General features: G+C 35.7%; 1 protein-coding gene across 2 annotated transcripts in view; it reads right to left on the reverse strand.

Annotated features, from left to right (window-relative positions):
* LOC123684943 (acetylcholine receptor subunit alpha-like 2) overlaps positions 1-26,450 on the reverse strand; it is a 224,244-nt gene that overhangs the window by 108,390 nt on the left and 89,404 nt on the right. For both annotated transcript variants that reach the window (XM_045624476.1, XM_045624477.1), the window contains exons 5-6: positions 22,279-22,447; positions 22,063-22,215 (exon numbers count right to left, since the gene is read on the reverse strand). In XM_045624476.1, coding sequence (XP_045480432.1) covers positions 22,063-22,215; positions 22,279-22,447 — 322 coding nt within the window. The remainder of the gene's footprint in view (positions 1-22,062; positions 22,216-22,278; positions 22,448-26,450) is intronic.

Raw genomic sequence — 26,450 nt, forward strand, 5'->3', positions numbered from 1 at the left:
TCAGAAGCACGAACAAAATTTTATATCTTATACCTGGTAGTAGATGTACTAAGAGAGCTTATAATGCACAAAAGCTTGAAATACATAATATAAATATTTTTGTTTCATAAATCCTGAAATAGATGGCAGCCAAAGGAAACCAAGGAAAACCATTGGTGGATACTGATAGTGAATCAGATTCCACCATTTCCGTAAGTGCAGAAGATAGAGGTTTCATGCAATACGTGGAAAGAGAGAATTGTCAGAACCAATGTAAGTTTTTCGTGCAATTAATAATTGCCATTTCCTTGATTTTAGCCGTCTAGAGCAGTATCAACGAGTGATACCTAAGAGACTAGATGAAAGATGCTAGAGAAATTTTAGAGACATTAGACTAAACCCCCTTTCGAGATATTAGAGATTTAGAGATATGAGAGAGGAGAAATTGTCGATATTAGAGTTATGAGAATATTAGAGTTATGAGAATATCAGAGATTTAGAGTATTGGAAAACCCAGGTATATAAAAATTAATTCATGTTAAAGAGATAATTAGAGTTAAGAGAATTTTTTTTGGTTAAATTCTAGAGTATGAGAAAACCCAAGTATTCAGAAATTAATTCATATTACAGAGGTAATTAGAATTGAGAGAATATTTTTAGGGTGAATTCTAGAGTATCAGAAAACCGAGTTATATAGAAATTAATTCATGTTACAGAGGTGACTAGACTTATGAGATTTTTTTTTATTAAATTTTAGAAATTTAGAGTATGAGAAAACCCAGCTATATTTAATAAAAATTCATTCATTTTACAGAGGTAATTAGAGTTATGAGAATAATTTTTGGGGTTAAATTCTAGAGTATTGGAAAACCCAGGTATTTCAAATTAATCCATGTTGTAGAACAGAATTCGAATTTTGAGATCTGGATCCACAATCTAAGATCTGAGCTTTTCGACTAATGATTTGTTGGACATCATAGAGCCAAGTACGAGTAACCAATCTTGGTCAGAGGCCAACAAATCCAAGCTAAGTAATTGAGTATGACACATTAGCATAAACAGAATTGACGAGAATTATTACAAGAAAATTTTCAATATCCGAGTCCCTGTTGAAGTAAGTAGAGGTTTGAGGTTTTCCAGGAAGTGCAAGTCAAATGCGATACACACTTCAGGTGAAAGCTCACTTGTACTCCATCAAAAGGGAGAAACACGAATCGGTCGATGATTTCTGTGAAAGATTCGACTCGATAGTATGAGAGCATGAAGCTTTTGAGGATGTTATTGAGCTCAACTGCTCAAGAGATGAGATCTGCATTTTATCAGACTGTATTACCAGTCATATCCAAGTTACGAAATGCAGATCTGACCAGGAGACTGACCTCAAACCAAGAAGGTAATTTAGACGAGATCAAGACCTTCATCCCTCGATAAGGGAGATTAGAGTTTGAGAAGAGATCTGAAATTAAAGAGAATATTCCTAAAGTTCAACGGGTGCATAAACTAAAATGCTACCGTTGTAACAAAGAGAGACACTGGTTAACTAATTGCAATTTGAGGCAACAGAGTAAGTGATTCTGCTTCGGTTGTGGGGCAATCAAGAAAGAGAATTGCCTTGACAATGGTGGCACGAACGAAACTAGGCCCGTTCAATTTAGAGGATCGAGTAGAGGTAGGTTGAACAAGCCAAGTTTCAATACTAAGAGACGGAGCCACGTAGACCAGAGGAGAATGAGAGAGAGCAAGAGATTCAACAAAGAGGGTCGCTCCAAGGCAAGAAGGGTTGGAAGTATAGAGCATAGAGAAACTAAAACGGGTAAACTTGATCCAACCATTTACTCCTTTGCAGATTCTGGAGCAATAGACCATATCGTAAATGATTGTCTGATTTGGAGAAACTTTGAGAGATGTCAAAATACGAGTATAGAGTGCTCATAAAAACGAGATAGCAGTAAGTATAAGCGATGGTAAGAGTGAGTTGATCTTATATTTAGATTCTAGAAATGAGAATACTAAGAAATTGCAAAATGTATTTGCAGCGAAAGAGATTTCTGATAATTTACTTTCCTTACGTAAACTCGTAGACTCTAGGTTCAATATTTATTTAAACGACCAAGTCCTAAGAGTTTACAATAATGTTGATAATGAAATTGTTTTAGAGAACAATTACGAGTCCTAAGAGTTTACAATAAGGTTAATAATGAGATCGTTTTAGAGAACAAGTCCAACTCCTAAGAGTTGACAATAAGGTTAAGAATGAGATTGTTTTAGAGAGTCAGTGTGAAAAACCGCACTGGATTCTCAACTTCAAATTTATTACTTATTATTACAGAGCAACGATAAGCGAAGAAGATGAGATGAGCTTGCAATCGCAGACACATTCCAATAACGAGTTATTAGGTTCGGAGGGAGAACCGGAATCTGAGATTGGGAGGGAGAAAGAGTATAATCTCATCTTTTCACCTAAAGAGAAAGTTCTACAAGTTTCAACTGACAAAACAGATGAAACACAATCTGAGCAACAAGAGGAAAATTGGGATTGCAATCATATCAGTAGAGAGGTAATTGAGATCGATAACTTGGAATCACTCCAAAACTTAGAGGAATTATGTATCGTAAGTCCATTAAACAATAACCCCTGTAATTCAGGAAAAATCAATGAAACAATGATATGGCATTTTAGACCTGGACATGCTTCACTCAACTATCTGAAGAAAATGTAGAAGTTAAACGAGAAACTTAAGAACGTCATATTTGACGACTCTATTTTAGAATGTGAAGTATCTATCATGTCGACAATGGAGAAATTACACTTCAAAGAGACAGAATGAGAGCTGAGAGACAACTTCAATTGATACACACTGACACGATGGGACCTATTAAATCACCATCTCATCCAGGTCAGTAAAGATTCATTAACGTCTACACAGACTACCTAAGAGTATGTGGGAGATTGCTGTTGATGAATCTATAGATGCGTACAACAGAACACACAAGTCTATCGGATATCAAACACCATTGACAAAGTTTGCACCAAATGCAGAATGCCACTTTGATCAAATTGAGAGATTTGGATGTATTGGATGTATTTGTATGTATTATTATGTATTGTAATGTTTGCATACATTAAGATTCCAAAACCCAGCTTGAAATTTGGAGAATGTGCCCTGAAAGCTGTCCTAGTGGGTTATACCGCTACAGGATACTTGATGTGGCATTCAAGCTCGAGAAAGGCCTTTGAATCTCAACATGTGAGATTCAACGAGAAACTTGCCTACAAAGATGTTTATAGAAATAAACAACTAGAGAAAAACTAGAGACCCAGGAAAATATAATTGACTGGGATTGGATGAAAAACTCCAAAGAGCCAAAATAAGGGAACTGCCGATAAAAAGGTAAGTACCCTGCTACACAGTACACGTAGAGAAAGTCGTAGAGGACGTAAGCTATACAAGGTTTCTTAATTACTCAGAGAATATATTTTACAGAATGGGCTGAACGACCCTGGTCGATTGCCTTTGGATAACTTGTTATCAATAAAGATATATATATATATATATAGTTGTAAGTATGATAAGGGGTGTGGGAAAATTGATAAGTGTTATAATTTCACTCTTCTTTATTTCATTTAGTCGACGTTTCGATCCCGATGGGGACCTTCTTCAGGACTCTACAATAGCAATAGAAAACAGTCAAAAACATGGCAATCACAAAACACGTAAAAATAGTACATACCGAAATACAGAGTTGTAAAGATCTTATTTGAACACAAATCAATAGCTCTCAAGAAAGCAATGAACAAGAACATCAACAAATTTAGCGAAAAAAGATCTGATATTTCGTTAGCACAAGAGTAGAAATCAATTATCATATGTAAATAAGGTAAACAGAATAATCAACAAAATGAGAGGTTGTCAAAAATGTTGTCAACCAGACTTGCCCCAGAATACACGCACATGACAAATGAAACATAGAATAGCATTAAATCACACCTGGTCGCAGTAATTCACTCTCACCGAACTCAGAACAAATGCGATTATTGAAAGACTCCATGAACCGAATCCAATCCCCTCTCACAGAAATAGTCCGGAACACAGATTTCATTATTACGTTATCCCGACTGTAGAACTTGTGAAAATATTCATTCCATTTGATCCATCCAATTCACTGCCACCAAACTGGTCATAATGAATCAAATAAGTATAGATGGAGCTAATATTGTTTACATCCCTTCTGTAATTCATAGAACAAGTGTGGCGTTTAATATGGTACATCTCTAAGAAACATCTTTTCTTTCCACTAACTGCACATTCAAGAATTTTGGTGGAATCATAATCCATTGGGTGATCTTTGTCCCGGGTATGGTCTGCTAGGGCACAAATCTTATTTGGATTCTTGATGTCGCTCTTGTGTTGAGCAATCCTTCTCTTCAAAAGCTGAGATGTCTGACCAATATACACCTCACTACATATTGAACATGGAGTACAATATACCACACTACTCATATTATCAACAGTCATCCTATCTTTCACTCGACTGTATAGTCTGTCAATTTTAAAATAAGATTTCGGAATCAATTTAATTTGTGTGGTCTTTAGGAGGTTAATTAATGCATTAGTCATACCATTTATTAGGGGAATAGAAGAGTAAAGAATTCTATCTACGTTCTCAGTGTCCACAGTGGTGGATGCGCCCCTCTCTCCATTCGTTGGCTGTCTCGAAGGAGTGGTATTGTATATCAATCTGGACAACAACCTCTTTGGGTATCCATTCTCTAGCATCAATTGTAACAATAACCTCAGATTCTGCTGCCTTAGACTTGGATGGGCAACTTTTTCGATGCGATTCTTCAATCCTAAAATCATGTTTACCTTTTGTCCATGTGGATGATTGGAAAAATAGTGTAAGTATCTCCCTGAACTTGTTGGCTTTCGGTACCAATTCAGAATCAGCCTATTTTCCGGTGTTCGAATCACCCTTGTATCCAGGAATGGGACACCACTCGCTGTTTCTTCCTCCAACGTAAACTGTATACTTTCATGTTCACTGTTGAACCTGTTTAGAACGAAAGCAACCTGGTCTTTAGGTACAGCACATATTAGATCATCAACATATTTCTTGATGAAAGGAATGTGAAAAGGAATGCTAACAAGAATGCAGTCCAGAAGGAAATCCATTACTACTTCAGCAATGGACGGACTGAAGTTGGAACCCATAGGGGAACCGAGCACCTGTTTGAAGAACCTACCATTAAAAAGAAAATAGTTAGAAGAAAACAGGAACTTAATGGCATATATGAATTTTTCTTTTGGTAGACTAGTGTGGTTTTTGATAGTATCCCACTTGTTCTCAACAGCTGAGACTGCCAACTCTACAGGAATGTTGGTGAAAAGAGATACAACGTCCAGGCTGATCAGGACATAATCAACAGGTAACTGGAAACCATTCACACATTGGGCAAAAGCAAAGGAATCTTCAATAAAATATCTACTTCTGGTGGAAGAAAGATATTTAGACAGGATGTCTGAAACAAAAACTGACAGTTTGGAAGTGGGGGTGTTGACAGATGATATTATTGGTCTCAAGGCAAGAATGGGTTTGTGGATTTTTGGTAAACCGTAGAATCTAGCGGGAACTGAATTATAAATGTACAGTAATTTACCTTGTACTTGTGTTATGTGGCCCCCACTGACCCATCGCTTAATGAATGCATTACATTTACCTTGTATTGTAATGGTTGGATCTCTGTTAGGAAGAAGTTGGTAATATTGTTCATTGAGCAAAATTGTGTTGGAGAGCTCTATGTACTGATCCTTATCCATCAATACCGTAACATTGCCTTTATCAGCCCGTAACACAAGCAATTCTTACAATACAAGGTAAATGTAATGCATTGATTAAGCGATGGGTCAGTGGGGGCCACATAACACAAGTACAAGGTAAATTACTGTACATTTATAATTCAGTTCCCGCTAGATTCTACGGTTTACCAAAAATCCACAAACCCATTCTTGCCTTGAGACCAATAATATCATCTGTCAACACCCCCACTTCCGAACTGTCAGTTTTTATTTCAGACATCCTGTCTAAATATCTTTCTTCCACCAGAAGTAGATATTTTATTGAAGATTCCTTTGCTTTTGCCCAATGTGTGAATGGTTTCCAGTTACCTGTTGATTATGTCCTGATCAGCCTGGACGTTGTATCTCTTTTCACCAACATTCCTGTAGAGTTGGCAGTCTCAGCTGTTGAGAACAAGTGGGATACTATCAAAAACCACACTAGTCTACCAAAAGAAGAATTCATATATGCCATTAAGTTCCTGTTTTCTTCTAACTATTTTCTTTTTAATGGTAGGTTCTTCAAACAGGTGCTCGGTTCCCCTACGGGTTCCAACTTCAGTCCGTCCATTGCTGAAGTAGTAATGGATTTCCTTCTGGACTGCATTCTTGTTAGCATTCCTTTTCACATTCCTTTCATCAAGAAATATGTTGATGATCTAATATGTGCTGTACCTAAAGACCAGGTTGCTTTCGTTCTAAACAGGTTCAACAGTGAACATGAAAGTATACAGTTTACGTTGGAGGAAGAAACAGCGAGTGGTGTCCCATTCCTGGATACAAGGGTGATTCTGGATTGGTACCGAAAGCCAACAAGTTCAGGGAGATACTTACACTATTTTTCCAATCATCCACATGGACAAAAGGTAAACATGATTTTAGGATTGAAGAATCGCATCGAAAAAGTTGCCCATCCAAGTCTAAGGCAGCAGAATCTGAGGTTATTGTTACAATTGATGCTAGAGAATGGATACCCAAAGAGGTTGTTGTCCAGATTGATATACAATACCACTCCTTCGAGACAGCCAACGAATGGAGAGAGGGGCGCATCCACCACTGTGGACACTGAGAACGTAGATAGAATTCTTTACTCTTCTATTCCCCTAATAAATGGTATGACTAATGCATTAATTAACCTCCTAAAGACCACACAAATTAAATTGATTCCGAAATCTTATTTTAAAATTGATAGACTATACAGTCGAGTGAAAGATAGGATGACTGTTGATAATATGAGTAGTGTGGTATATTGTATTCCATGTTCAATATGTAGTGAGGTGTATATTGGTCAGACATCTCAGCTTTTGAAGAGAAGGATTGCTCAACACATGAGCGACATCAAGAATCCAAATAAGATTTGTGCCCTAGCAGACCATACCCGGGACAAAGATCACCCAATGGATTATGATTCCACCAAAATTCTTGAATGTGCAGTTAGTGGAAAGAAAAGATGTTTCTTAGAGATGTACCATATTAAACGCCACACTTGTTCTATGAATTACAGAAGGGATGTAAACAATATTAGCTCCATCTATACTTATTTGATTCATTATGACCAGTTTGGTGGCAGTGAATTGGATGGATCAAATGGAATGAATATTTTCACAAGTTCTACAGTCGGGATAACGTAATAATGAAATCTGTGTTCCGGACTATTTCTGTGAGAGGGGATTGGATTCGGTTCATGGAGTCTTTCAATAATCGCATTTGTTCTGAGTTCGGTGAGAGTGAATTACTGCGACCAGGTGTGATTTAATGCTATTCTATGTTTCATTTGTCATGTGCGTGTATTCTGTGGCAAGTCTGGTTGACAACATTTTTGACAACCTCTCATTTTGTTGATTATTCTGTTTACCTTATTTACATATGATAATTGATTTCTACTCTTGTGCTAACGAAATATCAGAACTTTTTTCGCTAAATTTGTTGATGTTCTTGTTCATTGCTTTCTTGAGAGCTATTGATTTGTGTTCAAATAAGATCTTTACAACTCTGTATTTCGGTATGTAGGTACTATTTTTACGTGTTTTGTGATTGCCATGTTTTTGACTGTTTTCTATTGCTATTGTAGAGTCCTGAAGAAGGTCCCCATCGGGATCGAAACGTCGACTAAATGAAATAAAGAAGAGTGAACTTATAACACTTATCAATTTTCCCATACCCCTTATCATACTTATAACTATTGTTGTATATTGGGAATTAAAATTGTTGATATATATATATATATATACAGTCCATTCAGGAATTATTGACATCCCGGGTGGCTATGGAAAATCGAAATTAAGTTGGTACTGGCTCATTCAGTAACATTTTGAATTGCAGATTTCGGGTTGGCATTGGAAATGTCATTGACAAGAGGTTAGATTTCAGTATGTTTGTGTTTTTGGTTTTGATCGAAGAAATTTTGAAACTTAAAAGTTGTATCAATTTCAAACACACATTGATTAGTTTATTTGAGTATTTCTCACAGTACTGTTTGAAAAAAAAAGAAGGCAAGTCATTACAACCTGGATTATTAGTGGAAGAAAACCTGTGCAATACGATTTCACCTTCAAAGAATCATTGAATGATTTGATTGTTACCAAAACCCGAGCCAAAAGCAACCAATATATCAGCCTGGATGAAAATTGAGCAAAAAGCATCTGGATTTTAATCAATCAAAGACAACATTACATAAACGTAATTGGTTACAAGTTCAAAACAGTTAATAAAAGGAAAATTCTTATTGATAAACAGAAAAATATAATAAGTTGAGTACGATTTTATGGTGAATACAGAGAATATTTGCAACAAAATGTGAAATTCATTTATCTGGAGGAAACTTGGTTATTTGAAAATGCCAGCATTATTCAACAGTGGACTCTAGAAAGAAAACAAAATGTTTTTCAAGTATATTCAAGGGTAAAAGTAGAAGGAGCACTATTTTGAATGCTGGATATTTGGATTTTTACCTGGATGTTTTGTTTTGACAGTGGTGATCAGTGACGGCTCGTCAGGGTCGGCAGGGTCGGCCGGGCCAAAAATTATCAAGAAATAGAAAATAATTCTAGATATTCAATTCATTCAAACTCAATCGGAGTTATCGATTTCGATATCCAAATTCCCTCGGTAATGAATATTTCCACTCAGAACAGGAAAATATAACTTATACCGGCCAATATTTTCTTTCGGACTCACCTAATATTCGATTTTCAAAGCATCCAGCGTTGTTATTCCCTTTCATAAATTGTAACAAACCACAATCGTAAATGGTTACTTTTCGTAACATCACCCCAAACAAGTTATTCCAGAATTGTACGTAACACCGTAACATTAGGTCTGAAATGTAACACAAATGTTACAATTATACAATTGCAACTCCTGGAATGTCACTGAAAGCATCTCATCACGTTAGGTCGGCCAAGAGCCGATGGCGGAACCAGCGCTACCGAGAGCGCTACGTAAAGGAAAAGATACTACGACATACGCCCAGAATACGACCACTCAGTAGAACGGCACAACAACTCGATGTTAGGTCGCTTCCCAATATACAGGGTCGGCTGGCCGGTTATCCTATTGCAGAGCGTCAAGCAGCAACTTTTCACAGTTTATTTCAAATATTTGATAATTAAATGAATGGTTAATTATAAGACATTATGTCTTAATCAGAAAAGAACTTATTTATGCCGTTCGATAGTCGCTATTGATTTTCAGATCATGAAAATATAATGATAATATGATAATAATATAATGAAATTCCCTGAAGCATAGTGTTTATTTATTTTTTTTTTTTTTTTATAATTCACACTTATAAGTGGGTTTCGTAGAGTTATCCGGACGCCAAGGCATCAAGGATAACCCTCTTTTTGGTCAATGGGGGTATACGACCTTCCCTAAGATATTCACGGTTCCCAAAATCATTTTATATATATATAGATATATATTATATTATATTTATTTATATTATATTATATATATATATATATATATATATATATATATATATATATATCTTCCCCCATTGACAACAGAAATTATTCTTGGCCTTCCGGCCCGAATAATCACAATTGAACTACCACGCTAGTGTGAATTAAAAAATATATATATATATATATATATATATATATATATATATATATATATATATATATTTATAAGTTAGATAAGGGGTGTGGGAAAATTGATAAGTGTTATAATGTCACTCTTCTTTATTTCATTTAGTCGACGTTTCGATCCCGATGGGGACCTTCTTCAGGACTCTATAATAGCAATAAAAAACAGTCAAAATAAGGCAATCACAAAACATGTAAAAATAGTACATACCGAAATACAGAGTTGTAAAGATCTTATTTGAACACAAATCAATAGCTCTCAAGAAAGCAACTAACAAGAACATCAACAACTTCAGCGAAAAAAGATCTGATACTTCGTTAGTAAAGGAGTAGAAATCAATTATAATAAGTAAATAAGGTAAACAGAATAATCATCAAAATGAGAGGTTGTCAAAAATGTTGTCAACCAGACTTGCCACAGAATACACGCACATGACAGATGAAACATAGAGTAGCATTAAATCACATTGGTCGCAGTAATTCACTCTCACTGAACTCAGAACAAATGCGATTTTTTTTGAAAGATTCCATGAACCGAAACCAATCCCCTCTCACAGAAATGGCCTAGAACACAGAATTCATTTTCACGTTATCCCTACGACTGCTGAACTTGTTGAAATTCTTTCTGTATGTGATCCTTCCAATTCTCTCCCACAGAACCGGTCATAATGAATCAAATAAGAATAGATGGAGCTGATATTATTTACATCCCTTCTGTAGTTCATCGAACAGGTTTGACGTTTAATATGATACATCTCTAAGAAACATCTTTTTTCTTCCACTAACTTCAATTTCTAGGATTTTGGTGGAATCATAATTCATTGGATGATCTTTGTCCCGGGTATGGTCTGCTAGGGCACAAATCTTACTTGAATTCTTGATGTCGCTTTTGTGTTGAGCAATCCTTCTCTTCAGAAGCTGAGACGTCTGACCAATGTACACCTCACTGCATATTGAACAAGGAATACAATATACCACACCACTCATGTTATCAACAGTCATCCTATCTTTCACTCGACTATATAATCTGTCAATTTTAAAATAAGATTTCTGAATCAGCATAGTTTCTGTGGTCTTTAAGAGGTTAATTAATGCGTTTGTCATACCATTAATTAGGGGAATAGACAAGTAAAGAATTCTACCCGTGTTCTCAGTGTCCACAGTGGTGGATGCGCTCCTCTCTCCATTCGTTGGCCTTGTCGAAGGAGTGGTATTATAAATCAATCTGGACAATAACCTTTTTGGGTATCCATTCTCTAGCATCAACTGCATCAACAACCTCAGATTCTGCCGCCTTAGACTTGGATGGGCAACCTTTTCTATGCGATTCTTCAATCCTAAAATCATGTTTACCTTTTGTCCATGTGAATGATTAGAAAAATAGTGTATGTATCTCCCTGAACTTGTTGGTTTTCGGTACCAATCCAGAATCAGCCTATTTTCCAGTGTTCGAATCACCCTTGTATCCAGGAATGGGACTCCATTCGCTGTTTCTTCCTCCAAAGTAAACTGTATACTTTCATGTTCACTGTTAAACTTGTCTAGAACGAAAGCAACCTGGTCTTTAGGTACAGCACATATTAGATCATCAACATATTTCTTGATGAAAGGAATGTGAAAAGGAATACTAACAAGAATGCGGTCCAGAAGGAAATCCATTACTAATTCAGCAATGGATGGACTGAAGTTGGAACCCATAGGGGAACCGAGCACCTGCTTGAAGAACCTACCATTAAAAAGAAAATAGTTTGAAGAAAACAGGAACTTGATGGCATGGATGAATTCTTCTTTTGGTAGACTTGTGTGGTTTCTGATAGTATCCCACTTATTCTCAACAGCTGAAACTGCCAACTCGACAGGAATGTTGGTGAAAAGAGATACAACGTCCAGGCTGATCAGGACATAATCAACAGGTAACTGGAAATCATTCACATACTGGGCAAAAGCAAAGGAATCTTCAATAAAATATCTACTTCTGGTAGAAGAAAGACATTTAGACAGGATGTCTGAAACAAAAACTGACAGTTTGGATGTGGGGGTGTTAACAGATGATATTATTGGTCTCAAGGCAAGAATGGGTTTGTGGATTTTTGGTAAACCGTAGAATCTAGCTGGAACTGAATTGTAAATGTACAGTGATTTACCTTGTATTTGTGTTATGTGGCCCTCACTGACCCATCGTTTAATCAATGCATTACATTTACCTTGTATTGTAACGGTTGGATCTCTGTTGGTAAGAAGTTGGTAATATTGTACATTAAGTAAAATTTCGTTGGAGAGCTCTATGTACTGATCCTTATCCATCAAAACCGTAACATTGCCTTTATCAGCCCGTAACACAAGCAATTCTTGATGTTCACTTAGGTATCTCTTACAGTGGTAAAATTCTCTCTGGAAAATATTATTAGTCCTTTTTCCAGGTTTGATGTAGTTTGTGATAATATTAACAGCTTGGGAACGTTTGATGTTCTTTCCCTCATCTGACAGTCTATCATTAAGATCAATAATGCCCTCCACATCTGACAACAGCCTCGACATGGACACCTCCCTTAAAGGAATATCAATGCCGAATTTGGGGCCCAGTGCTAGAAATTTCAATATTCTATCTGGTACAATAACAGTACTAACATTCTTAATCCACCTTTCCTGTGGTTCTACTCTCTTTAAAAGTTCATCTGATAGAGCTCTCACCTTCATCAGATTTCTCTCCCTAATAGTAGCAAATTCTCTTCTGTACCTTCTGGACTGGTAAGTTTCAAAACGACTTAGCATCTCTGGTGGAAGCAACCCCTCCAAGATCTGCCACAACCTGGAAGAATCACACTCCATTCTTCCTATCCTGCTCACAGTCACAGTGATCTCAAATTGAAGAACGAGACGTCTTGATTTCTCCAACATAGCCTGAACCTGTCTGGACGAACCTGAATCACTTGCTGAGCTGAACAAATAATTCATATTGTTGGAAATATGTTTGGGAAGTAAACCCTGTCTTTTGCATTCCAAAAGGAACACTCTTCGGTTTCTATAAGATGCCAGTTTCATACTATATGACGACCATGACTTCAACGCTTCACATGCTACTCTTCCATAGTTGTTTCTCACTTCTGCATAAAACATCTGTATCATCTGTCATGTGCGTGTATTCTGTGGCAAGTCTGGTTGACAACATTTTTGACAACCTCTCATTTTGATGATTATTCTGTTTACCTTATTTACTTATTATAATTGATTTCTACTCCTTTACTAACGAAGTATCAGATCTTTTTTCGCTGAAGTTGTTGATGTTCTTGTTAGTTGCTTTCTTGAGAGCTATTGATTTGTGTTCAAATAAGATCTTTACAACTCTGTATTTCGGTATGTACTATTTTTACATGTTTTGTGATTGCCTTATTTTGACTGTTTTTTATTGCTATTATAGAGTCCTGAAGAAGGTCCCCATCGGGATCGAAACGTCGACTAAATGAAATAAAGAAGAGTGACATTATAACACTTATCAATTTTCCCACACCCCTTATCTAACTTATAACTATTGTTGTATATTGGGAATTAAAATTGTTGATATATATATATATATATATATATATATATATATATATATATATATGTGTGGCCGACCCACATCTCGAGGGCACGAGCCGTCACTGGTGGTGATCATGAGGATTATATAAATCTATGAAGAGAGAATTATTTTATGATTGGATTGCTAAACAAAGTCTTGGCATTGCATCTATAGCTTATTTATATTCTATAATGAAATTAAGTATTGTTATATCTGTGTTTTGTTCTTCAATGAGTAATCCAAAAATCTAATAAATTCCAATTGCTTTATAGAATTTTTACTGAGTATTTAATTGAAAAATATATTCAGAAGAGTAACTTCAAGAATTTCTTCATCTCTTACCCCCTTGAAGATAATAATAGAATGCAATAAAATTTTAAAATTCACAAATTAAAAATAATTTCATGCAAAAATGCTTTTAGTGAGTGAGTTAAAGCTGTTATGGGCAAAATAATTTATGTAATTTAATAGAAACTAGTATACAAGCATTTCAATAAAAAAGAGAAAACTCGAGTACAAATAGTACCTATATTTTTCATACAAGTTTAATCAATCATTCATGTCATGAACAGTTTCAATAAATAGTGACTTTAGAAAGTAATTTACACATCGGCTGATAAATTGGTTCCAATTTTGAAAGTTACAGTACAACTGTGATGTCAAAATTTTTCATATACTAAATGGATTCTTTGAATTTTATTTCTGTCTTATTATGATACGGCTCTTCCATTCACTAAGCTACACTATTTAAATTTATCAACCAGTTTTTTCTGTTTTCTTTACCAGTTTAGACACCACAGTTGAAATGATCCATAAGAGTGATTTAATAAGAATTTTGCAAGCAGGTTGGTATCCAGTGTCCATCAGTAATGCAACAATTTTTGTAGAGCCTTTGGCGAAAAGGAATATGCCTATTTTAATGATCTTCAATGGGATCTTTCATGAGCGACTCTTAAATGAATAGATATCTCTTCATTGAATTTCCTTGAAATGAGATAGCATTTCACTATATTTTTACGTTATATAATCTGAATTTCAATTTATGAAATCATGACTGTATGCGTCCCTTCGTAATAATCGTAATTTCGAAAATTCAGGATCTTTCGGATACAAAAATGATGAAAATAATTTAAACTGGTCATTTCTATGATGAACCATAGCAATTTTTAGTGATATTTTTGTAACCAGAAATAAAGCCGCGACTAGACGTTCATGGCCTACTTCGATGTCAATAATTCCTGAATGGACTGTATATATATATATATATATATATATATATATATATATATATATATATATATATATATATATATATATATATATATATATATATATATATATATATATACAGTCCATTCAGGAATTATTGACATCGAAGTAGGCCATGAACGTCTAGTCGCGGCTTTATTTCTGGTTACAAAAATATCACTAAAAATTGCTATGGTTCATCATAGAAATGACCAGTTTAAATTATTTTCATCATTTTTGTATCCGAAAGATATATATATATATATATATATATATATATATATATATATTCTGGGCTTAACAATATGATACAATGAACATATTAATAAGATACAGCCTAGTGCGTGCCGTCTACCCAGTCCTCTTCTCCAAGCCTCTCGATCCTGTGCCAGTTTCGCATCAAGCTGTCTCTGCTCCATATATTGGCGAATTCCCTCATTCCAAGAGCGCCTCGGCCTTCCTCGTTTTCTTCGTCCTGGCGGAACCCATTCAAATAGACGCCTAGGCCATCGATGTTCAGGCATTCTCATCAAGTGGTCAAACCACCTTAGACCTCTAAGTTCGATCCGGTCAGTTACAGACTCCCTAGCATGAAGACGATCTCTGATCACTTCATTCGTCACATGATCGAGCCGTGACGTTCTGGCACTCCGTCTCAAATAGTCCATTTCGACTGCATTTAGTCTACGTTTTAGATCAGCGTTAATGGTCCATATTTCAGACCCATAGCAGTAGAGATCAGCTATTAATATTATTATTTTAGGGAAATATGAGAAAACCGATAGAGAAAAGGATATGAGACTTTCTCTCATTTCTTCATTAAATAGAGAACCCATTAATTTCGAGGAAGCTATAAATTCTAAAGAAGGCCACTTATGGAAGGGAGCTATAAAAGAAGAAATTGATTCCATGATACAAAATAAGGTTTGGATATTAGTAGATGAAGAGTATCTTCAAATATCTGTAAAACAGGCCAATATTATAGACTCGAAATGGTATTCGAGAGAAAATTAGAGGCAAATGGTCTTATACGATATTAAGTAAGATTAGTCATACGAGGCTTCAAGGTCAAAAATATTTATGACCGTAAAGAGACATATGCACCAGTATCTAGACTTCCTGTAATTAGAGTTACACTTGCAATAATTAATGAGTATGATTTACATGCTTGTCAATTAGATGTAAAAACTTACCTTTTCAAATGGCACTATAGAGGAGATCTATATGAAGATTCTGAATGGAGTAGACATCGACAATGAGATCAAACGATCTTATATAAGATCGTTTGATCTCATTGTCGATGTCTACAAGTATATAAACAAGGTTCATGTAGATCATTCTCTGAACCAAGTTTCTTGATCTCTCCAGTTAATCTCTTATTACATCTCTTTGGACTTAACTTCAGTCCATAGAGGGCTTTCCGGAGTTTACATATATATGTAAACTCCGGAAAGCCCTCTATGGACTGAAGTTAAGTCCAAAGAGATGTAATAAGAGATTAACTGAAGAGATCAAGAAACTTGGTTCAGAGAATGATCTACATGAACCTTGTTTATATACTTGGAGGAGAAATGGTAAAGTGGTACTACTAGTCATATATGTAGATGATATATTGCTAGCTAGTAACTTAAACTTTCTAGGTATAAACATAGAGAGAAACTGAGAAGAGAAGTATATAAATCGATCAATCAAATTATACCATTAATATATTAGAGAGATTAAATATGAATGACTGCAATGCTCAAAATACTCCTATGATAATCAGACAGGTTGAAAATAGGATTAAGAGAAATCAATCAGAGAATCTACAAGATAACTCAGATAAACTAGAGATGAAAAGAGTTCCTTATAGAGAAGCGATCGGTAGCTTCATGTATCCATCAAATGGTAGACATTACGTTTGCTGTTAACTATTTAGCGAGAAAACAAATGAAGCCCATCGAAGCTGATTGGAAAGGTGCAAAGAGAATCTTCAGGTATTTAAAAGGTATTGTGAATTTAAGCTTTAAATTCACTGTTCAAACTGAAGACTAGAGGCATTTACCGATGCAACCCTTAGAGACCATACAGACTCTTCATCAACTGAAAGGTATGTTATTAGATTTTTTGAAGATGTTATAGCTTGGAGAAGCCATAATCAAACCTATGTCAAATTGCCCACTTGTAGACCCGAATACCTAGCCATGAGTAATGCCTATCAAGAATTAATATCTCTTGACAAGATACTTAGATTTGTGATAGGAAAAACGATTTTTTCAATAACAGTCTGGTGTGAAAATCCGCTGGAGACTGCACCAAGAGAGATGGTGATCACAAACTAAAGGTATTTCATGATCGTTTAGAGTACGACCCACTAGATAGAGAGAAATCTGGACCTAGACGACATATGGTTGAAACACATGGTGATTTCAAACAATCTGTTGAGTATAAGAGAACCACAGTGAGGTGGGCTCCAACGAAAGAGAATGTGTTAGAGATAATAACAAAACCTTTACCATCAGACGGTCCTAAGAGATTAACTCAAAAACTTATGATTTTATAATCTTAGAATACTAACTCATTGAATTTTTGTTTTTCAGATTATTCTTAGCGTACAAACTAATTGAGTTCTGTTTATAGATTAGACTTAGAGTGGATAATGCTAGTTGTAGTTTGATGAAGGGAGGGGAATGTTAGAATATTACTTCATCCGAACAAATTACGAGAGAGTAAACTAACATTACATTCTACCCTACACTCGTAGTTACTTCATATCGTCACGGCGGCGCTGCGAGGCTGCGCGTGACGAGACCATCGAGGGCTATCGAGCGAAAGAACAATAATCGATCTTCAATGATCTAGAGAAAACGACAGTGAGTCTAACCTATAGGTTCTGTCCATTCGACATCGAGCTTGCTCGGAGAGAGATATTCAAGAGAGAATAAACGATTAAAACATTATCTGTGTATTAGTGAATCATCTGCTGAACCTATAAATCCAACAACTCGAAAAAAAAACAAATTTAATATCGCGTGTTTGAAACAATGAAGAACAAAATATATCTGACGACACTATTAAAATCTCTATATTGAATAATAGCTACAAACCGAATTTCGTGTAGTTATCTCCAGAAACAAATGAGATACAGAAAAAGAGAAAATCTGTATTTTAAGTTTTTTAGAAATATCTCGTGAACCATTGGAGATATTTTGGATATGTTAACACCAACACACTAATCCCTAAGTAACGCTAGTTACAATATTTTCCGCAGGCTCTGCGGTTACAAATTCTTCTGCTGAGTTTCGATTTTATAAAACGTTGGAATATTTTATTTTTTTTTCTTCAAGATGATTGGATGATGCGGATGAACCTTTATTTTAAATTTGAATGCGTCATTGCAAACATTAGTTAATTTGAGTCTGAAAAACCGTGTGTGAAATTCGTTGAAATTAAAAAGATTTAATATTGATAAAACAAATAAAACACTTGGATATGTGAAACGTATAACCCATTTTTCGAATCCATTCTTCTAGGAATTCCGATTTCTAGGAAAAAGTAGAAAATGCTACCATCCAGTATTTGCCACCCCTCTAGAACGTGCCCTGCGGCTTCAAGTTCTTCTGCTGAGTATCGATTTTATAAAACGCTTGAACATTTGTTTTTTTTTTTCTTTGGGATGATTGAGTAAAACAATCGGATGATGTGGATGAACCATAATTTCAAATTCTGAAGCGCCCACGCCGAACCCTAGTTTATTTGATATAAATAATCTGTGAATCTCCGAATATCTATTCGAAGATCTTGGAAAAAGTAGAAAATGCCGCCCTTCAATATTTACCACTTCGTCGAAATTAATTTCGTTTTTTCTGAGGAAAAATTCCATTCTTTTTAGTTTTTATATAATAACATATATGTATGTGTGTAATATTTTTTCAATAAATTTTAAATATTTTTCTTGTTTTTGATATTCTTTTTTTCCGAGTTTTTTCATATTAAATATTATTATATTGTGCAACAAGTGGGGAAAGTCCAACTTTTCTCGCGAATTGGAACACACAAGCGAGAAAAAGACTTTCTCCACATGTTGCACACTATACTTTTCCTACAACTGCAAAAATTTCAATAATTCAAAATGGTCTTCGTTGACAGTATGTGCTAATTTATTGCGTTTCCATAGAAACGACTCAAAAGCCCAATTTCATTGGTCTACCAAACGAGGTGTGGGCAAATTTCCGTGAGAAATATTATTTCTCGCAGTATGAGCAATACATAGTTTCGGAATTGAGTAAGCTATGAAGAATACGCTACTTTTCATAGCAGTTGTAGGAAAAAACATTTATTAATTTCAATGTATTTTCGAACCTTTTTTTTCAATGTGGATCTAGCTTTTAGAATTCTAAAACAACCAAAAACTACCAAAAGATTTCATAGAAATTAGAGAATAGTTATTTATAATACAAGTGCAGAAGGCATTGATATTCTTCCACGAGTTCAAAATTCAAAAACTCGCCACTTCGTGGCTCGTTTTGGAATGAACGAGTGGTAGAATGAGCCTTCTGTACGAGTATTATACATTATTTTCTCAAATTCATTGCATTTTCATTGAAATTAATGAAATATTTCCATAAATATAATTTAGTGATTTTTGCATTGAAAAATGTTGGTTGGCAGAACTGATTTCTTTAAGGCAAATTGATGAATTGACAGATAAAGCCGTGGCGGAAAGTTCGGAGTACCAACATAGAATAATAAAATATAACCATGAAAACTGTGCGTTTCTGATATATTCTCGCACGATTTTGTTCTACAAGATGTGGAAGAATGAACGGAATAACCACAGAATTAGAGAAAACTACTTATAAAGTCACACTGGCGAATAGTTCAGTCTCTCGTCGCTCGAGGAATCCTCTTATTTAGTCCAAGCGCGCACGAGATTGCAGAAATATATGCCGTGCGACGAGTGCATATCAAGATCAAATAATATCAAGATCAAGTAATATCAAGCAGCTTGATATCAAGCCAAGCACTAAATATCTATAAACCAGTAAATCAAGCTCAAATATATAATTTTTCACGAGCTTGATTTTTAAGTCAAGTAGTACTTGGCTTGATGAATCCCTAGGAACATTGTTAAAAGCTTGTGATGTGATGTTGAAAAAATATCATTAGCCTGTTGAGAGATTTTATTCAATATTTCATTGAACATTTCCTAAAATTACCCGAAATTGCGGAAAGTGCTACTTTCCTGCACAAAACTGCCGTTGACCGAACGACGCAAAACGGAGTGCGGGAATAGTGTATGGTGGGGAAAGTCCAACTTTTCACAAGAATGAAAAAAAAACTTTCTCCACATGTTGTACGCTAAAATTTTCCTACAACTGCACAAATATAAATAATTCGAGTAATGTACCAATTTCAATTCAAAATGACCTTCGTTGACAGTGTCTGTTCGTTTCCTGCTTTCCCAAAGAAACGACTGTTGGGCTTTTGCCCAATTTCATTGATATACCAAGCGAGGTGTGGGAAGAGTGCCCTGTGGAATAATATTTTTCACAGTATGAACAATAAATAATGGTTTCACGTCAGTATATTACATATCAAATTAAATTCACGGCGTTCAGACAATTTTTCAATTCTGGAAAAATTGTTCGAACGCTTTGAATTTAATCCAGTATGAACATTACATAGTTTTAAAATTGAGTAAGCTATGAAGAATATGCTACTTTACATAGCAGTTGTGGGAAAATATACTTTCCGCAAGAGTTTGTAAAGTCCAAAATCAGTATTTCATTTTTGAACGGAAAAGAAATAGCAGGGGATTTTCACGCACTGTGCGAGAAAGTTACTATTTATGACTTAAAATGCGTGTGAAAAAAGAGATGAAAGCCCACGCTTGTAGAAAAAAAATATTTCCCTTGCTTTTCAGCTTTATATTTTATTGTGCAACTACTTTTCCCAAAATCTCATCAGTTATTAGACATTTCCATGCGTCAATTTCTGAATATGTACTGCTCAATATTCTTACGGACCTTTTACACCCGAAATGTAAGATATGATGTTATGTCCCCTTGTTGAAATTTTGAATTTTGATAAAATTATTATCTATCAAAATCAAATAATTATCCTCCAAGGTTCTAAATTAGAAATGAAAGATCATTGCTAATTTAGTGCCTCTAAATTCTCTCCAAGGCTCCAAATTAGCAATGAAAGATCATTGCAAATTTAGAGCCTTGGAGGATAATAATTTGATTTTGATAGATTTTTATCAAAATTCAAACGATTCAAATTCAAACATAACGATCTTCTTTGTAAGAACAAATGAGATCGTTATGTGTAGAATCGGTGGTAATAACTGTCCTCGAATCCATAAATGAACTGAAAGTGGATATTGTATTTTCATTAGATTTCACTTCAATTAACGTCAATTCGAGTTCACAATATTTTTTTATGTGGGAGTTAGTCGACAGCCTTCTTATAATTAAAATATGTCATAAAAAGATTTCTAAGCGTTTTTAAGACTTGGTTGCGTATAATGGAATCTATTACTACACAATTCTTCTTAACCTTATATTCGGTTACAAATTTATTATTTAATATGATCCGGTATTAGTCAGCTACCATTTGCTCTCGGAAACTTGGAGTTCGGGGTAGTTTCTATGGGGTTCTGCAAACAGCTGATTTCATCTTCTTCCATTTTTGTCACTTCATAGCGAATGCGCCCGATCGCTTCATTCATAGATGGGTTTGTCCATTTGATGAGTCTTCTTGGTAGACCTGCTCGGATGAGTACTGGTTGAGGACTATGCGCAGCATATTCAGTTGTCGAAGAAATTCGTGTTATTTTTTTCCTACAAGCTTGAATTTGTGAAGTAGTAACCCAAAAGTGATACTTCCGTATTTTGAACAAAAAAAGGAACAAACGGTATAAATTTTATGAATATTAATTTTAATTAATATGAATTTTTGCTGCCCCCCTTAAGTATCGCATGAGCTAAAATATACAACATGGATTTAACGTGAACTGGATGGACCCGGAAATCCTGGCACTCCTTGAATTACCCTGACCCCTCGCCATCCCCTATTCTTGAAAGCTGTCTTCATGCTATTTCCAAATCATACATGAAAAAGATGAATAGATTCTGATAGAATCAGAAGGAAAATAGAAGATAGATGATTCTTTAACATTGTCCGCATGCTGGAAAGCGATTATATAATTATATAATGAATGCAAATTCAGATACATCATTGAATGAACAGAGCTAAGACAAACCATCGTTTACCGACAACAGCGCGGTGCATAACAGAAAAGAAACAATGAAAATGTGGAAAGCATGAGGAATTGAATCGAAAATAATTGATATTTACATACCTATGAGAGGAATATGTGAACCCATGGCAGGAATTTTTTGAGTGAAATATAGCAGGAACATACATATGATCAAAGCTACACATCCATTCAAAATCAGCTTCTCTCCAGCGTTCGGTGGTAGCCAAAATGAAGATAGAATTAGTATGAGAATTGCTGAAAAAATAAAAATACTCATTCAATATTGCTACACATAGTGAGGTGATATTTCAAACATACCAAAGGCTGGAGTCACAATCACTGCTTTGTAGGATGGTGACCTTCTGGAAATTGTAATATTCCCTAAAATGTAAGGGTAGGGTTCCTCGCAACATGTGTAATAGATAATGTTTTTTTCCATGCTAGTACTCACAAGATCCCATTCTGTACTGTCAATCATCAAGTCATCCTAGAACAAGTTGAAAATGAGTGACTGAAATTCAAATGCTTCAAAATTACAGTTGGACATTAATGAGTATACAATTTAGGTTTGCAACTATGGTATGAATTTTTGACTGCTCAAAAGAAATCATTCCAATTCAAAAATAATTCATTCTTTATTAGTGAATGAAGTCCAGGAATTATAGGATCTAATCTCTAAGCAGTTGAGAGTCAGTTGATTGCTATATTTTATATATCTGGCGTAGAATCAACGCTTGCATAGTATTCTGCTCTGTTACCTTTCTGATCGAATACTTTCAGAACTTCTTGAGCAAAAATATTAATAATATCTTTCCATATCGATGATGATAAATACAAGATGTTTTCTCTTCCTGGATTACCATGCCTTTCAAGGTGATCAGCCAGAAAATGATCAAAGTCGGCTAGAAATTCTAATAACATCATCTTATTCCCCTACTGCACTTCTCGTTTGAATTGCTTCTTACCACGAAATTTATCTACCTGACCAGCTGCTCTTTGTTTTGACAGTAAAATGAAAACACAATTTTATGATTCTGCAATAATTCCTGTTGTTAAAAAAAAACATGATTTTTCCAGTAATTATAAAGCCGGTAGAAGTAGCACTTGTTGAAAGTTGGTCTAAAACTGGTTCAATTTCACTTCTATTGCGCCCTGCGAAGTCAACACTTTGGCATGTTTTCTATTTATTCATCTTTTTTTCTTTTGCTCTATTTTTTATCTAAGGAACACACTACACAAGAAGCCGGTAGTGCGACCTTTACAATTTTACTAAGGTCCCAGGCTCACGTGTCAACAAATCAGTCAAGTCAGGTGGGTATTGTGACGACGACTTTCTTCGGATTGTTGATTGTATACTTTTTCCCTTCAATATTACCTCGGGCGCCAATTGCGATAAGTTTTTTAAGTTCGCAATTCCTTACGTCGCTGACTATTATCGACCCTGGGTAGCTTTTAAACAGTTGGAGAAGGGTTCGATTCAATCTAAGGTAAGAGCGATTGACCATTGGTGATTTCTCTCACTAAATGGCAGTAAATGTCTATGAGACAAATAAAAGACTCTCTGACGAAACACACTATATTCAACACTATTCGTTCCCTTATGTACAACACCAAATTATATACAATACTAGACTATATATAAAATAAAGGAAAAGGCTACTAAACACCAAAAGCAAATATTTACAATTCAACACGGTACGGAACGAGAACTAAGCGAGGTGAGCAGGTGGCGAATATCAAGCAGTAGAAATGAGTAAGCAGTGAGCAGGCAAATTGAGCAATGGTAAAAACGGTAAAGTGCGGACAAGCGTGGAAAGCATGCAGAATGGCGTGTGAAATACAAACTAATAAGTCAGATGTAACAACCTATCCTGTGTTCCGTACGATCTGGTTTCATACCTCTTTATTCGAGAAAACAAGCCTGAACAATATATTCGAATCAGGTCTTGTAACGGCGCATCAACTAAAATGGATATCAAAGAAATTAGGGCAAAATACTCTATCGATAACAATAATAATAATTTCAATCAATCATTTGTTGTACATGGATGATTTGAAACTGATAACAGGGAATAAAAACCACCTAGAAATTATGGTCAAACTAGTGGAACATTTTTCGGAAGACGAGGTATGGAATTCGGATTGGACAAATGTCGTACTTTCAGCGTAGTGAGAGGTAGAATACAAGATGAACCGATCACTCTCGCAAATGGACAGCAAATAGAAGCAATGAAGTCGGATGATCTTTATAAATATCTTGGAATGAAACAGAACCGACGAATCAACCACCAAAGAATGAAGCAAGACTTAACGACTCAGTTCATTAGGAGAACCAAAAAAATCTTGAAAACAAACCTCAATAGCAGGAACATGACGAGAGCCATCAACACATATGCATGGTCAATACTGACATACTCATTCGGTATAGTTCCATGGAGCAAAACAGATATCGAAAACTTGCAACGTAAAATGAGAACGTTGATGACAAAAGCAAACAAGCACCATCAGAAAAGCAGCATTGAGAGGACTACAATGCCGAGAAATGAAGGAGGCACGGGTCTAACGGACATCATGGAACTTGCTAGTAAGCAGATAGAAAGCCTACGGGAATTCTTCAGGGATCAAGCAAGTACATCAGAGTTCTACAAAATACTGTGTGAAGCAGACGAATCAACACCTTTACAACTTCACAAGGAGCAATTTTCATACAACCACCAGACAAACCAAGAAAAACTGCAAAGATGGAGAGAGAAACCCCTGCATGGAAGACATTTCAACGAGGTGAACCAGGATCATGTCGACATTGAAGCGTCGAACTACTGGCTCACATCAGGTGCAATGTACCCAGAAACGGAAGGTTTTCTTTTAGCCATCCAAGATCAAGTGATCTCAACTAGAAATTACTGCAGGCATATCATAAAGGATCAAACTATTACTGACGATCGATGCAATATGGGTGTCCAACAAATGAGACAATACAACATATCACGGGAGGATGTCAAATGTTTGCAGGAAATGAATATAAAGAGAGACACGATGCAGTAGGAAAGATACTACACCAAGAATTGGCAACCATATTAAAACTAATTCATTCTGAAAAAATGCCATATTACAAGTACCGACCGGAGACCATCCTGGAAAACGAACGCTATAAGCTGAACTGGGATCGTACAGTTTTGACTGATAAAACAGTCCCTCACAATAGACCAGATATATTACTAGTCGATAAACATCAAAAGACAACATTACTCGTTGACGTTGCAATACCAAATAACAACAACCTGCGTCAGAAGGTACGTAAGTATATTTTCATTCAATTATTTCGTTGTGTATTTTTGCATTCTTTCGAAGTTTGCATGTTTAATATTCCTTTTTTATATAATCAAACCATCACCGAATTTTAGTATTTTGAGATATCCCTTAAATTTCATGTTAGCGTGGGGGCCGCTCTTGCCCCACAAAAAAAGCCTCGGGGGGCAAGTGCGTTTCCTAAGACTGGGGCAAGTGAACAGGATGACTGGCAAAACTTGGGTAAAAATGTTAGTGACATGAATATTGATGATTGGTGAAATTTTCAGGGAAAAAAAGCATCGAGCATTACGTGGGCCAAATCGCCAACATCACCAATGATTCGTTATTGTTTCTATAAAATAAAGTTTTTCTGATAATATGATCAATTCATTTCTTCTGAGAAAAAAGTTCATTATTTCTGAACCGGTGGTGATATTACAGTTCTGTGAAATAGAGGAGAAAGAGGAAATTTGCAATAAGATGCTCTTACCCCGTAATATTTGATATACGATCACACACCTCTATCACATCTGAGAACGCACTTGCCCCAAATGATGGGGCATGTGCGTTTTTAAACCCACTAAAATAGAAAAAATCACAAAAATGTCAGATTTTGATAAACTACCTAGATATCCGCATTGCATTATTAAAGCTGAACATTTCAATGAATACTCAGAAAATTTCTTGAATGGTTTTCTCATCAAATTCAACAAGTGTCACTAATCAATTTGGGGGTGCACTTGCCCCAACTCACCTTACTGCAAGGACGGTGAGAAAATTCCTAGGAAACGAAGGACAGGTCCAAGGATCACGTGTAAGAGGACCAGAAGTTCGACGAGAACCAGGGGGACCACGAGGACCGGACACGACCGAGCTCTACCCTTCTGATATTTTAAATATCTGGGATTGAGTGAATGTTCCTCTTAGCAAGGAATGAGAAGACGACGGCGAGGGGAAATCCTACGCGTATAGGCAAAAGTCGGGGATAATAATAATGAAAAAAAAAAAAAAGTGTAGCGGGTAGGTGAATCCCTAGCGAATCACCTATCAGGAGAGTTGAATCGACTCCTGCCCACCGCAGATTCCAGGAGCTCCCTGACCCGGGAACCTGAAACCTGTCGAAGGGTCCCTGTCCAGGGCAACGGACGAAGCCGTGTGGAAAGCAGCTCAAGAATTCTCCCACCGTAGCTCTGCAGATC

Source organism: Harmonia axyridis, chromosome 7 (assembly GCF_914767665.1).
Source record: "Harmonia axyridis chromosome 7, icHarAxyr1.1, whole genome shotgun sequence".
NCBI classification, from domain to species: Eukaryota; Metazoa; Arthropoda; class Insecta; order Coleoptera; family Coccinellidae; genus Harmonia; species Harmonia axyridis.